Source organism: Protopterus annectens, chromosome 5.part1 (assembly GCF_019279795.1).
Source record: "Protopterus annectens isolate FY-2018-M chromosome 5.part1, PAN1.0, whole genome shotgun sequence".
NCBI classification, from domain to species: domain Eukaryota; kingdom Metazoa; phylum Chordata; order Ceratodontiformes; family Protopteridae; genus Protopterus; species Protopterus annectens.
Genome location: NC_056736.1, coordinates 651,676,986 through 651,690,351, shown reverse-complemented (window position 1 = coordinate 651,690,351; position 13,366 = coordinate 651,676,986). Strand labels below are relative to the sequence as shown.

Below are 13,366 nucleotides of genomic sequence, written 5' to 3'. Positions count from 1 at the left end.
CCTTTAATCTTTTGGATATTAATGTGTGCAAGAATCACATGAATGATCATCGATTCTCAAAGTCTATACATACAAATATTGCCTAGTAAACCAATAAAAATGTGCATTTATTGTGTAAATTTGAAATAAAATACAATTATGTTTAAATCAACTCACATGTTTTCTGTTGCATAGAATGGCTGTTCCATTCTGAATCCATTCTGAATAAGTCGATAGAACTTCTCATCAACTACAATACCAGGGTAAGGATTGACACCTGTAAACATAGGTTAAGTAAATGTTCAGGTATAGACCTTGTAAAAAGGATTCAGTCTTGCCTAATAAATTCTTTAAATACAAACCCAGTGAAAATATTTCCCAGAGCAATATTCCGTAGGACCAGACATCACTTTTATTTGTATATATCCCTCTGAAAATGCTTTCAGGAGCCATCCATTTTACAGGTAGACGAGCCTATATTTAATGATAAAAATATGAATGTTATGAACTGCAATTTAACTAGGAGGACACTGCATCACACTGTACAATATTCAACAAAGCAGTTCTGTTATACTCAAGAAGTTCAAAAGTTGGTAGGACTGACTTTTATTAAGTTATTACCTAACGGTCCTCATGTTAAATACATTTGGCATATCCTTACTGATGTCTTACTACAGTAATAACAAAATGTTCAGAACACAAAAATGGACAAGTAATATTAATGATGTGAAAAAATATGTCTCATTAATCAATATGCTGTGATATATGAATTCAGCTTTGAAATCAGTATTTTGTTGAATGTGAAAAACTCAGGCCCAAACTTTACTTGCATAACTTACCAGCAGGTCAACATAGGTTCGAACAATTTAGTTTTCAACAATAAATGGAGTGAAGAGAATTTGATCTTTTTATTCTTTCCCCTGAGCTTCTGTTTGATCAAAATACATTTAACTAGCGACTTTGTAGCAGAACATCTAAAAATGAGCATAGTACCTATGTACACAAATACCACTATTTTATCCACATCATTTACTTATAATCATAGCCTTAGAGATCAGAGTTAGCAGACTGAATAATCCTTGCCTCCCATAATGATAGCGTCCTGTACCCTAAGGATTGCTTCATTGCTTCATAGCCCCAAGAATTCATTAAAGACATATGGCTCATTCTAGAAAGGCCCTTCTTCCAAGACGTGCCCGTTTGCCATTCAGAAACATGTTAGCTGTGATGAGGTGAGACATCAATATCAGCTAATTTGCATGTATTTTTGAATCACAGTTAATTCCACGATGTGCAGATCATGTTGATCAACATTTTCAGTGGGCCTCCACTGAAAATGGACATGCATCCAGTCGGACTATCCCGGTCAACAAATGTAAAAAATAAAAAAAATGTTGTGGTAGTTGCTAGCTGCTTGCATAGGCAGCGGTACTCCCTCCCAGTCACTTTCTCACACACAAAGAAAAGTACACAACAAGAAACACACCATAGTCCCTGTAACTGCCCTTACCCTATCTGCCCTCCCATGGTTCTCCCACACCCGTAATAGTTTGAGTGCTATTGTGGCATGCATCTATTAAGCCCTGGTGGTCTAGTGTATGCCCCACCCTCCGATAACCATACTGCCATTGGTGTTGGCACAGTCCTGTAAAGAATCATCCCTGTATCTTCAGTATCCCCCACCCTTCCATCCTATTCTCTACTGCCATTACTGCTAGTATGGCACCTTACAAAATCACCCCTTGTGTCAAGTGGTTCCACCCAAACCCTGATTCCCCATTATGATCTCTGTGCTGTTAGGTCACTTCAAAGAATTATCCTTGGTGTCCAGTGGTTCCCAGCCCCAATCTCTATTATGATGCCTCTGACATTAGGGCACTTTAAAAAGTCATTCATGGTGTTTGTCGTCTATTAATAGACACTGCCCCCAATCCCCATTTTGATATCTGTGCCATTGTGGCCCTGTAAAAAGTCATCCTTGGTGCTTAGTGCATTCCTCCACTCCCTGATTCCTGTATGACCATTGGTGCTGTTGTGGAGCTTTATTTATTTATATGGTTAGTTAGTTAGTTAGTTAGTTAGTTAGTTAGTTAGTTAGTTAGTTAGTTAGTTAGTTAGTTAGTCAATTTGGTAGCCAGGGTGCAGTACAGATCCAAATAGATCTTCTTTCCTGGTGTCTAGTGGCCCCCATCCCACACTCATGATGAGCAGTCAAACACATTCTTTTGACTGTGTTCAATTCCATGACATAATGGGGGTGGCCATGCTGATCTGAATGACTGAGAGAGTTCTTCAATCACTCAGCCATATAGATCCCTTCCTGGTGGCGGTTCTAGGGAGAGAGTACATGGCTAATAGCATATGCATCTACCCCACAGCCATAAGGCCAGTCCTTCATGGTGCTGCACATCTTTTTGTCAGAGGAACATGCAGCACCATAATAGGACAGTGGCTGAACTGGGGAAAGGGACCCTGAATTGCACTTGGATGAATCACCCCAGCATCTATAAAGTTAATTAACTAATTTAGTCATTCTTTCTTTGATTACCCATTGTATTCAATTCTGTACTGCGGGGAAGATGGAGCACATCCCAGCACTCACTAAGGCTAATGCAAGGAAAATAATTCTCAAAAGATGTCAGTCTATGATAGGATGTGAGCTAGCACACACTCAATCATAGTTAAAATATATGGTCAGCTTGTAAGATCAGTGGTTCACCCAGGGGATGTCTTTGGGATGTGGAAGAAAAACAAAGTACCTGGCAAAAACTCAGACAGACGCAGGAAGGCATGCACACTGTACACAAGAGGCACCCCAATGAAGAACAAGCAGAAGAACCAATCATTGTCAGGCAGCATTACTAACCATGGTACTATAAAAATTCACAACATAAAACTTCTGTCACTGCCTTGTGTCTAGATCCTTCCAGATTCTGCACAGGATACAGATAATGGATTGTAATTCAGTGATGATTTTAGTATGGTGCTGAATGATGTAGCTGACGAAAATGCTTATATTTTGTTTCAGCTCTCTGGCTTATGACAACTTACAAGCTCCTTACTAAAGCTGATAAAGTCTCTAAAAACAGAGGATATATTCAGCTGGTGGATACTTTATTCTATACCTGATAACATCACGTAAACAAGTTGTATTGGGTGGTACTTTCAAGAGCATATCTCTCAACTATCCAGATTTTTGCAGAATGTCCAGATTTATGCCTCTTATTTTGGGCATGTTTCTCCAAAAATTGTGTTTTTTTCTGACAAATCACAGGCAAATTATTGAGAACTATAGTCAGAATGTAATGACAGAAATTTGAGTTTTAGCGTGCATATCTTTTATAATATTCAAGCTAATGCAAAGCCTCTTATTCTACCAACTTTTTAAGTTTATGAGAACAATATTTAAAAATCATCCCTATTTTCGAGCCTTTGTCTCCCCATTATTTTTGCCTTTGTCCAGATTTCTTGTTCTAAGAGATGGAGGGTATATTCAGCGTCATGTTTGTGTTTCTGTTGAACATGTCTAAAAAGATGCAAAATATTTAGCTACTCCTTCACCAGGAATGCAAAATCGTTTGGTGGGTCAGCTTTTACATTTATACCCAAACAAGTCAGCTGGTCACAGCTACATTCCCTCAGGCTTGATGCAGTCATCCATTTTTATACTTCCCTGTTCATACTTATCTCCATGGTTCCATTGGGTACCATTTTTATACTTCCCTGTTCATACTCATCTCCATGGTCCCATTGGGTACAATTTTTATACTTCCCTGTTCTTACTCATCTCCATGGTTCCATTGGGTACCATTTTTATACTTTCCTGTTCATACTCATCTCCATGGTTCCATTGAGTACCATTTTTATACTTCCCTGTTCATACTCATCTCCATGGTTCCATTCGGTACCATTCTTATACTTTCCTGCTCATACTCATCTCCATGGTTCCATTGGGTACCATTTTTATACTTCCCTGTTCATACTCATCTCCATGGTTACATTGGGTACCCTTTTTATACTTCCCTGTTCATACTCATTTCCATGGTTCCATTGGGTACCATTTTATACTTTCCTGTTCATACTCATCTCCATGGTTCCACTGGGTAACATTTTTATACTTTCCTGTTCATACTCATCTCCATGGTTCCATTGGGTACCATTTTTATACTTTCCTGTTCATACTCATCTCCATGGTTCCATTGGGTACCATTTTTATACTTTCCTGTTCATACTCATCTCCATGGTTCCATTGGGTACCATTTTTATACTTCCCTGTTCTTACTCATCTCCATGGTTCCATTGGGTACCATTTTTATACTTTCCTGTTCATACTCATCTCCATGGTTCCATTGAGTACCATTTTTATACTTCCCTGTTCATACTCATCTCCATGGTTCCATTGGGTACCATTCTTATACTTTCCTGCTCATACTCATCTCCATGGTTCCATTGGGTACCATTTTTATACTTCCCTGTTCATACTCATCTCCATGGTTACATTGGGTACCCTTTTTATACTTCCCTGTTCATACTCATCTCCATGGTTCCATTGGGTACCATTTTATACTTTCCTGTTCATACTCATCTCCATGGTTCCACTGGGTAACATTTTTATACTTTCCTGTTCATACTCATCTCCATGGTTCCATTGGGTACCATCTTTATACTTTCCTGTTCATACTCATCTCCATGGTTCCATTGGGTACCATTTTTATACTTTCCTGTTCATACTCATCTCCATGGTTCCATTGGGTACCATTTTTATACTTCCCTGTTCTTACTCATCTCCATGGTTCCATTGGGTACCATTTTTATACTTCCCTGTTCTTACTCAACTCCATGGTTCCATTGGGTACCATTTTTATACTTCCCTGTTCTTACTCATCTCCATGGTATCATTGGGTATGAAGATCTATGTCCATATCCCTTACTTTCATTACACAGGAACTGAAAGACCAACTGGCCCAATGTAGCAGGGCATTGGAAAGGCATTATCTGGATATTGTCTGAATACTTCTACTGAAATCTTCAAAAATTCATAGAACTATGAAAAAGGGTTAAAATCCTATTATATATGGTTGGAAAAAAATATTTTTAAACACAGCAGTATTCTCACTGAAACAATCCAAAGTCATTTTGGCAGAGTGTGTAAGATCTATTCAGCATGTATGCCATTCCTTCCATGTCCAGCCCTCAAGGTTGCAAATACATTTTGCCATTTCTTTGTTAAAGCTGCATCTCCTTTCTCTACTGGACACATCACTGCACAACCCAGATGAATAATGCTTCTCCAAATCTAGACTATTCATGTTATCCTGTCAGGTGATTTGGATTCTATTCAAAAAGTGAAAGCCCTTGTCACTTTGTTTCCCATTCAGCACTTCAGTCTCTCTCACCCTCTGCAGTTTTATCAGCTACCAATTTTAGTAATAGGCACACAGAATAATACCGTGCCTCAGCCATGTGGTAAACTGCTAGTGTTGTCTATGCACACAAAGGTAGAACGAGAACAATTTCTATATTACTTTGCTAATGCAAGAAAAATGCATCCATGAACACTTCTTACAGCATCTATCTGTTAACTTCTTCCTGATTTTCAGCACAGTTTTTATCCCTGGTTCTGTACTGAGTCTGCTGTAATAACTTTCACTGCCTTTATCTGACATAAGATCCATACAGATTATTCTTCCAAAGGACTGTTTCTTGACATGTACAAGAAGTTTTGCCCAGAAAACCACGCAAAAATCATTCAACACCTTGCTACCTGTGATTTATCTGAAGCAATAGCATTTGGATTTTCAATATATAATGGTATTAGCTCCTTAACTTCCATACTTCCTTTAGTGGCCCACAATGCTCAGTTCTTAAACATCTGCTCTGCATTACCTTATATGTATATATATATATATACATATAAATATGGGTCCACTTCTTAATTTCGAAATATCAGAATCTAGAGCTTCTGAAATTTCAAAATTAAGAAAAAAAATGACAACTCCTAAAACCATATTTTTGCAGGGGGGCTTGCCCCCCCTGTACCTCCTACACCTCCTACAACCTAAATATACTAACTCTGAGATCGCTGTACAGTGAAGAGAACACTAATGTACATTGCTATACAGTGCGGAATGGGAGCATTACTGATTTTTTCACTATAGCACAATCTTGGAGTTAGTATTTTTAAGTTGCAGGGGGTGTGGGGGGTGCAGGGGGGCTCATTTTTTATGTTTTTTTTTATTTCTGAATGTTGAGATTTCAGAAGCTCAAGATTCTTGGGTTGATATTATAAATCTCAAGAGTCTGATCTTTTGAAATTAAGAAGTGGACCAATTTATATATATATATATATATATATATATATATATATATATATATATATATATATATATATATGTGTGTGTGTGTGTGTGTGTGTGTGTGTGTGTGGGAGGGGGGGTCATTTATTGCACTGTTGTGATTATTTTGCTGCTTGTGTATCTCTGCTACCTTTAAACTACAACAAAAAGAAAAAAAAAATCTTGCTTTTTCCCACTTTCTGAAAGTTAAGAAAGTTCAGTTACAGATTTGCTGTTCTGAACTGTTTGAAAGTTTCTAGAAGGCCAGTGCTTGCTTGGGCTAAAGGGAAGTCTCTGTGTTCACCAGTGGGAGTAGTTAACACTGAACAGCCTGCCTGCCCCTGGAGGAGTGGTTACTACATAGAAGCTGTAGTTTTATTGGCCATTTTGAGTCAATTCTAAACTCCTTGATCTCTCTCTCTTAAAACCCAGCTGCCTCATGGCTTTGGCGTCTTTTCAGGCTTGCTAGTTGTTGCTGAAGCACCTACCAAGGGGAGAAAACGCTGAGAGAAGAAAAGGAGCCACTTTTGTGATTTTAAGTATTTTCTTCTGATTTTTTTGTTAAGTTTTATTGCTTTGCCGCCAATTTTTTAGCATTTTCCGGCTTGCTAAAATTTATATCTGTAACAGTAACAGTACTTGGAACACATCTAGAGCCTGTTTACTGCATTTCCTGTGTTGCACTTAATTTAAAATAGTTTTTTTTCTCTAAAAACTGCATTTTACCTGATTTTGGCCTAGCACTCAAGTGTGGGGTCATTTATTGCACTGTTGTGATTATTTTGCTGCTTGTGTATCTCTGCTACCTTTAAACTACAAAAAAAAAAATCTTGCCTTTTTCCCACTTTCTGAAAGTTAAGAAAGTTCAGTTACAGATTTGCTGTTCTGAACTGTTTGGAAGTTTCTTGAAAGCCAGTGCTTGCTTGTGCTAAAGGGAAGTCTCTGTGTTCACCAGTGGGAGTGGTTAACACTGAACAGCCTGCCTGTCCCTGGAGGAGTGGTTACTACCAAGGGAGCCCGCAGGATTTTTTGCAGGGGGGTGCAAACCCAAGCCCCACCCACACAGCCCCACCCCCTCTGCTGCCCCACCCACTAAGCCCCACCCCCATCCCCTGCCCACACAGCCATTCCAGTGTCCCATTACTTGGCTATTTCTCCCCATTTGTCATAGACACTGTTCAAATCTCTCAGTGTGCATACTGTTTTATGCTTTACTTCTACAATGATTACAGATATCTGGATTTCATTTACAACTTTTATTTCAAATTTTATAGCACAAACACTGATAGACATTTACTAAACCTAAACAAAGCAATAGTCTTACAATGAAAACAAACAGCATTAAAACTTCTCTACCTTTGAAACCCACATTCAGAAACAGCATCGAAACCCACATTCAACGAACATGCATCTGGCCAGTGGCAGGGTAAGTTTACCTTTGGCCTGTTTCCAAATCATAGGCTCCTTGCACACATTTTTAGAACCATGCAAAAGTTATTTGATTCACCTTCCTGACTGTATTAATTATTCTACATAATAATTGAATTATATCCCTTGTATAATACAGCACCACTTGTTAGAGTGCGTTTTAAATTTATAGTTCTGAGCATTTTTCCTTTAAGCAATGAAACAAATCATATGAACCAATAATGACAACCTGCCCAATTCAGAACATTTCAACCATAAAGGGCCACTCAAACGTCTGTCATACAATCCACCAATATCAATCAATATGCAGAATCTCTGCAGAAGTAAAAGTCATCTGAATAATTCCACATTAAAGAGATCCGAAACCAATGAAGAGGTTGTTGCTAGAAAAAGCTTTATATTTCAGTGTTTCTTTTACAAATTCACTGCCTGTTGCCCTTGAAGAATAAATTGCCTGTGCTACATTAAAATAAATGGTAAGTTGGTATATTGCAATGGGGAATGGGTGGCAGGCTGAAAAACAGGTTCATAGTTATTAGGTGTCTCATCCAAAGGAGGACATACTAAGAACAGCAGTACCATACCCCCCTTAAAATACAAATGTACATGCTGTATGAATAGAACCTACAGCCCTTTGCATCAAGATGCTTCCTACTGTCCTAACACTGCTTTAAAATTCTATACCACAATAATGATACCATTTGCTAAACAAAACAGTTGCACATTTTAAGCAGACTTAGCATGACCAGCTGTAACCTTTGCTTCCCTTGAAGCTCATAATTCCTTGAAAATGCACTTGAAAATAAATTCCACCTGTTAGATCTAACTAGGGCATTTCTCTCTCTCTCTCTCTCTGAATCTGTCACACACACCTCAACTTCTTAGTGCAAGAAATACATAAATAGATTTTTCAAAATTACAACAACTTTAAACTGTGTGTGACCATGGTGTGTGTTAGTTTTGACAGAAAGGTATAAAGGAATTCATGTCTATGTATATAGTTGAATCTCTCTGTACTGAAGTACTCCCTACCATGATGCTGCTTTAATAAATAGTGTGTTTGCATTCAGAAACTGTTACAGCTTTTATACTGAATTTTATAGCTACATGAATTAGAAAATAACCAATTTCCTTTTCAGAGCCTAAGCTAAAAAGTCCACTCCTTACAAGCACTGCCTCCCCTGGAAAACATCTGTATATGCATCATCACAGAGACCTAGTTCAAGACCAATGACAGCACTCCTTTAATGCAGAATTTCAATACCTGCCACAAGTTCAGGCCTACCACCTTAGATGAAAGGGTGATGGTGTCTACATATTCTTAAAGAACAATTCATCTCCAGACTTGCTAGGTGAGATAATGACGTGGAATTCCTCTGCATACAACTTAGCATTAACAAAACTCCTTACTGTGTCATACCTAACTCTCTATGTACCCCATCAGTCCATATCTCCTACCTAACTAATATAGTGTCCCTATGCATTAAGCCAACAACATTATTCTAGGAGACTTCAATCACGTTTTCTTCCAAAATTGCCATTTTGAGGAGGGATTATTAGAGGAGATCAACATTTTGAGCCAAAACTGGGGACAATGAAGAGGTTTGGATATTCCTAATTCTACAAAGCGATTTGCACATACCTCTCATCCTCTTAATGCAGGAAATCAGGACAAGGCCAAATATTGGGAGAACATACAAACACTACTAAAATTGTTCTTGTACAAACTTAAGACAAGTGATAGAATAGCAGGTCTTGCATTAGCATACATTTTTCTGAAGGTTATGACATCTGAAACTCAATGTCCATCATTTAGTGACTTCATTCCTAAATTATTTGCTAGAAAATCACAAATTGTATGAGGAACAAACCAAAAATAAGAAGCAAATATCTATTCATTCTACAAAAATATGGGCAACTGAGAGGTACAGTTCAATCGGGGCTGTCTGAGATTGCTACCCCTCACAAAATCATGGTCGAATGGAGCCTCCCCTGCAGCCATTCCAATGCTGCATTCCTTGGTTATTTTGCCCAAGTTACTATAAGCACTGTAATGTACATACTGCTTTACTTCTGTGATGATTTAGATTTCATTTGAAAGTTTTATTTTGCATTTTACAGCACAAACCCTAATAGATATCTGTTAAACAAAGCAATGCAGTCTCACAATGAAAATAGACTTAGCATTAAAACTTTTCTGCCTTTGAAACTCACATGCATTGAAACAGCATTGAAACCCACATTCAAAGAAAATACATTTTGCCAGTGGCAGATAAATATTAACTTTGGGCTATTTTCAAAATCATAGGCCCCTTCAACATGAAACATACACATGCTCTTTGATACACCTTCCCGACTGCATTACATTATATTCCTTGTACAATATAGTACAGTTGTTAGAGGGCATTTTAAATTTATTGTTTTAAGCATTTTTCCAGTAAACAATGAAACAAAATGCATACACCAAATGACAAAACTGCCCAATTCAGAACATTTCCATCATAAAAAGTCTACTCAACCTTCTATAGTCCACCAGTATCAGTAAATATGCACAATCTCTGTAGTAGTAAAATCCACATTAAAGACATCTGTAACTAATAAAGAGGTTGCTGCTAGCAAACAACTTTATATGTCATTGTTTCATCTACAATAAAGTGCCTGTTGCCCTTGAAGAATAAATTGCCTATGTTGCATGCATTAAAAAAATAAGCTAGTAATACCACAATAGGGAATGGATAGCAAACTGATAACAGGTTCATAGTTACTAGGTATCTTTGCCAAAAGGACTGCAGCATCCACCCCTTTCATAACACAGTACAATATCAGCAATGCATCTATCTACTGTGGGAGTAGAACCCACAACCTTGAGCATCAAAAGCAAATACACTAGCTGTTGTGCTATTAACAATGCAAGCAGACTAAGCATAAGCAGCACTAAACTTTTGTTCCCCTGCAGCTCTCAGCTCCTTGTAAAATCTACTTAACACTCAGCTGTATCTCTGAACTTTGCAGCACAAGAAATCTGGAAAAAGCCAAAATTTATTGGGGGCAAAAACCAGGGACACATTTTAAACATTGTTTGTATAATGTTGGAAAGATGCTAGAATAAAATGCTGCATTACCACCATATATTTCACTGCCACGTCTTGAACCCAGGGGACCCTGTGCAAAACAGAGCAACATACCATTATGCCAAATAAGCTGTTTTGTGAAAGAGGAAGATGGAAACTTAAATGGCTACCATCTAGTGAATTCAGTTCTCACCATAGCACAGCTGTCAACCTCTTAGCACAAAACACCTGAACAAAGCCAATAATGGGTGAATACAGCCCCAAACATTCAGTGAATTCAGTTCTCACCATAGCTCTCATCAATCTCTTAGCAAAAAACAACCGGACAAAGCTAGTAATGGGGGAATATAGCCCCCTGCCCCCAAACATATTCAGTTCTTACCATAGCTCTCAAACTTAGCACAAAACCTGGATGAAGCCAATAATGGGGGAATACAGTCCCAAAAATAGGGACAAATTTCAAATAACCATCTTATACACTTAAAAAATTGCTAGAATAAAAGCTTTTGTGTTACCATGCACTTTCTGAAGAATATGAAGTCTGATATTCAAATGTGTGTCATTTTTAACATTTGTTAACCAGGAACGTCTGACTTGGAACAAAAGCTAACTTTTAGTAGGTAAAGGCACCCCAGCCAAGAATCAAACCAAAGAACATGCAGCTGTCAGGCAACACTGCTACCACTGCATCAATGCACTACTGGCTTTGCAAGGGCACAAAAATACAGAAACCACAGATTTTATGAAAAACAGATCTTAAAATGCATCCATTCTACACTTCCTTTTATACAAATACAGAGGAAATACCATACTTTCAATTTAACAATCAATCAATTAATCCAATAGCTACTTAAAGTCACAATTGCTTAGATACACTCAGTAATTAAACCTGAACTCTAGCTACAATTGCAACCTACAAGTATACATTATATTCGCTATGGGTTTGAGCACACTAGATAATGCATAGACATTTCTCACCGCTACAAATCTATGAACATGAACTAAATATAGAATGAAAACACATTATAAAACAAAATAAAATAAAATATTAATAATCTCCGACAAAAATATATATAAAGTTAATATAATACCATTAAACAAAATATATGAAAACAAGCATATATACTATGTATGTGCATAAATATAAATGCATATTTGTACTTGTTGTGGAGTGACTTGAGTTTGTGCATTATGTGGCGGATCCTGGCACCCAACAGGCAGCTGATAGTAACTTTCTCCTTGTTTAGCCTGAGGAGTGGAACATCAGTGTGCCTGACTATAGAGTCACCAATGACTAGAGTGTTGGATATGTTGTTATGACTTATGAGCTGTGGTTGAGTGACACACTGAGTTTGTGAGCTATGTGTCATTTGGGTCGTGTTGGGGGGCTGGAGGTTGCTTGCATTGCTGCTTTGGAAGTCCCTGTTGCTTGGGCAGATTTTTATTGAAAGCCTCCATGAATGTAGGTGTGTGTTTTGTGTTTCTATGTGTGTGTTTTGTTGGTGTAGGTTTTGAGGGACTATGTGATGAGTGTGGTGTGGTGCAAGTGTTTACCCTCTCCTCTTGACTGTCTAGTCCAGTCTTGGTTGAAGAGAGCTTTCGTTCCAGTTTGGCTATATAAGAGCATCTCTCACAGGTTATAGTGTTGGGTGGTAGGAGGAGAGGGTTGTCTGTGTACATGAGGCAATTGCTGCATTGCCCCAGGATGCCCAGATTCATCAGGTAGATAGGAGAAAATACCGGTAGCTGACCCTTAGACATGCCTGGATAGGTGCTTATTTATTAAGTACTAAAACTTGTTTTCCTCTAGACAAGTGAGGAAAGTTGAGTGCTGTAGTAAATTGTAGCTTATTTAGTGCTTACAATGAGTTCTGAACAAGTGCTGAGCTCAAAGAAACAGATTTGAGTGCTACAACTAAAAAACTGGCTAGTTCTAAGGGAAAATTTGAGGAGCAGACTTTGACGCCGGGAATAGTTTAACCCTAGCTAAGCGGCAGGGGCTCAGAAGCTTACAAACAGTCCTGGATGCAGCAAATCTGTATCTGGACTAGACTACTTAAAGGAAAGGCAGGAAACAAGTTTAAACATTTTTTTTGGTAAAGTGGAAAGGGAATAAGGAGGAGCAGAAGATACAAAAATCAGAACAAACAAACCCAAACAGGTGCTTAACAAATGTAGAAAAATTCCAGTTAATACCTCACACACAGTGAAACTAGCTAGAAAAGTATGCAGCAGACAATAGAAGTGCTATAAATAACCCGTAAAAATAAACAAAAAATAGGATACTTATACTTGTTTTCTCTGGCATTGTATGTACCTCTTATTTGGAAAAATGTGAATACGTGTCCATTGTCTGATGGAAAGAAAGTCTGAAACTGAAATGCCTGTCATTATTTCGTGACTGTTCCTCAATGATTTGTCAGAAAAAAATACATTTTATGAGAAACAAAGTCAAAAATAATGACATGCTTTTTAATTTCAGAGTCCTTCATTCAGACTAGTGCTTGTCTAAGAGATAGCAATTAAAAAAAAGTCTGACCACTCAACTGGACT

The 13,366-nt window shown here is 37.9% G+C and overlaps 1 protein-coding gene across 1 annotated transcript in view; it reads right to left on the bottom strand.

Moving 5' to 3' along the window:
• Positions 1 to 13,366, bottom strand: part of LOC122803248 (receptor-type tyrosine-protein kinase FLT3-like) — a 495,076-nt gene that overhangs the window by 110,976 nt on the left and 370,734 nt on the right. Inside the window, exons 12-13 of the mRNA XM_044072843.1 lie at positions 342 to 453; positions 157 to 256 (exon numbers count right to left, since the gene is read on the bottom strand). Coding sequence (XP_043928778.1) covers positions 157 to 256; positions 342 to 453 — 212 coding nt within the window. The remainder of the gene's footprint in view (positions 1 to 156; positions 257 to 341; positions 454 to 13,366) is intronic.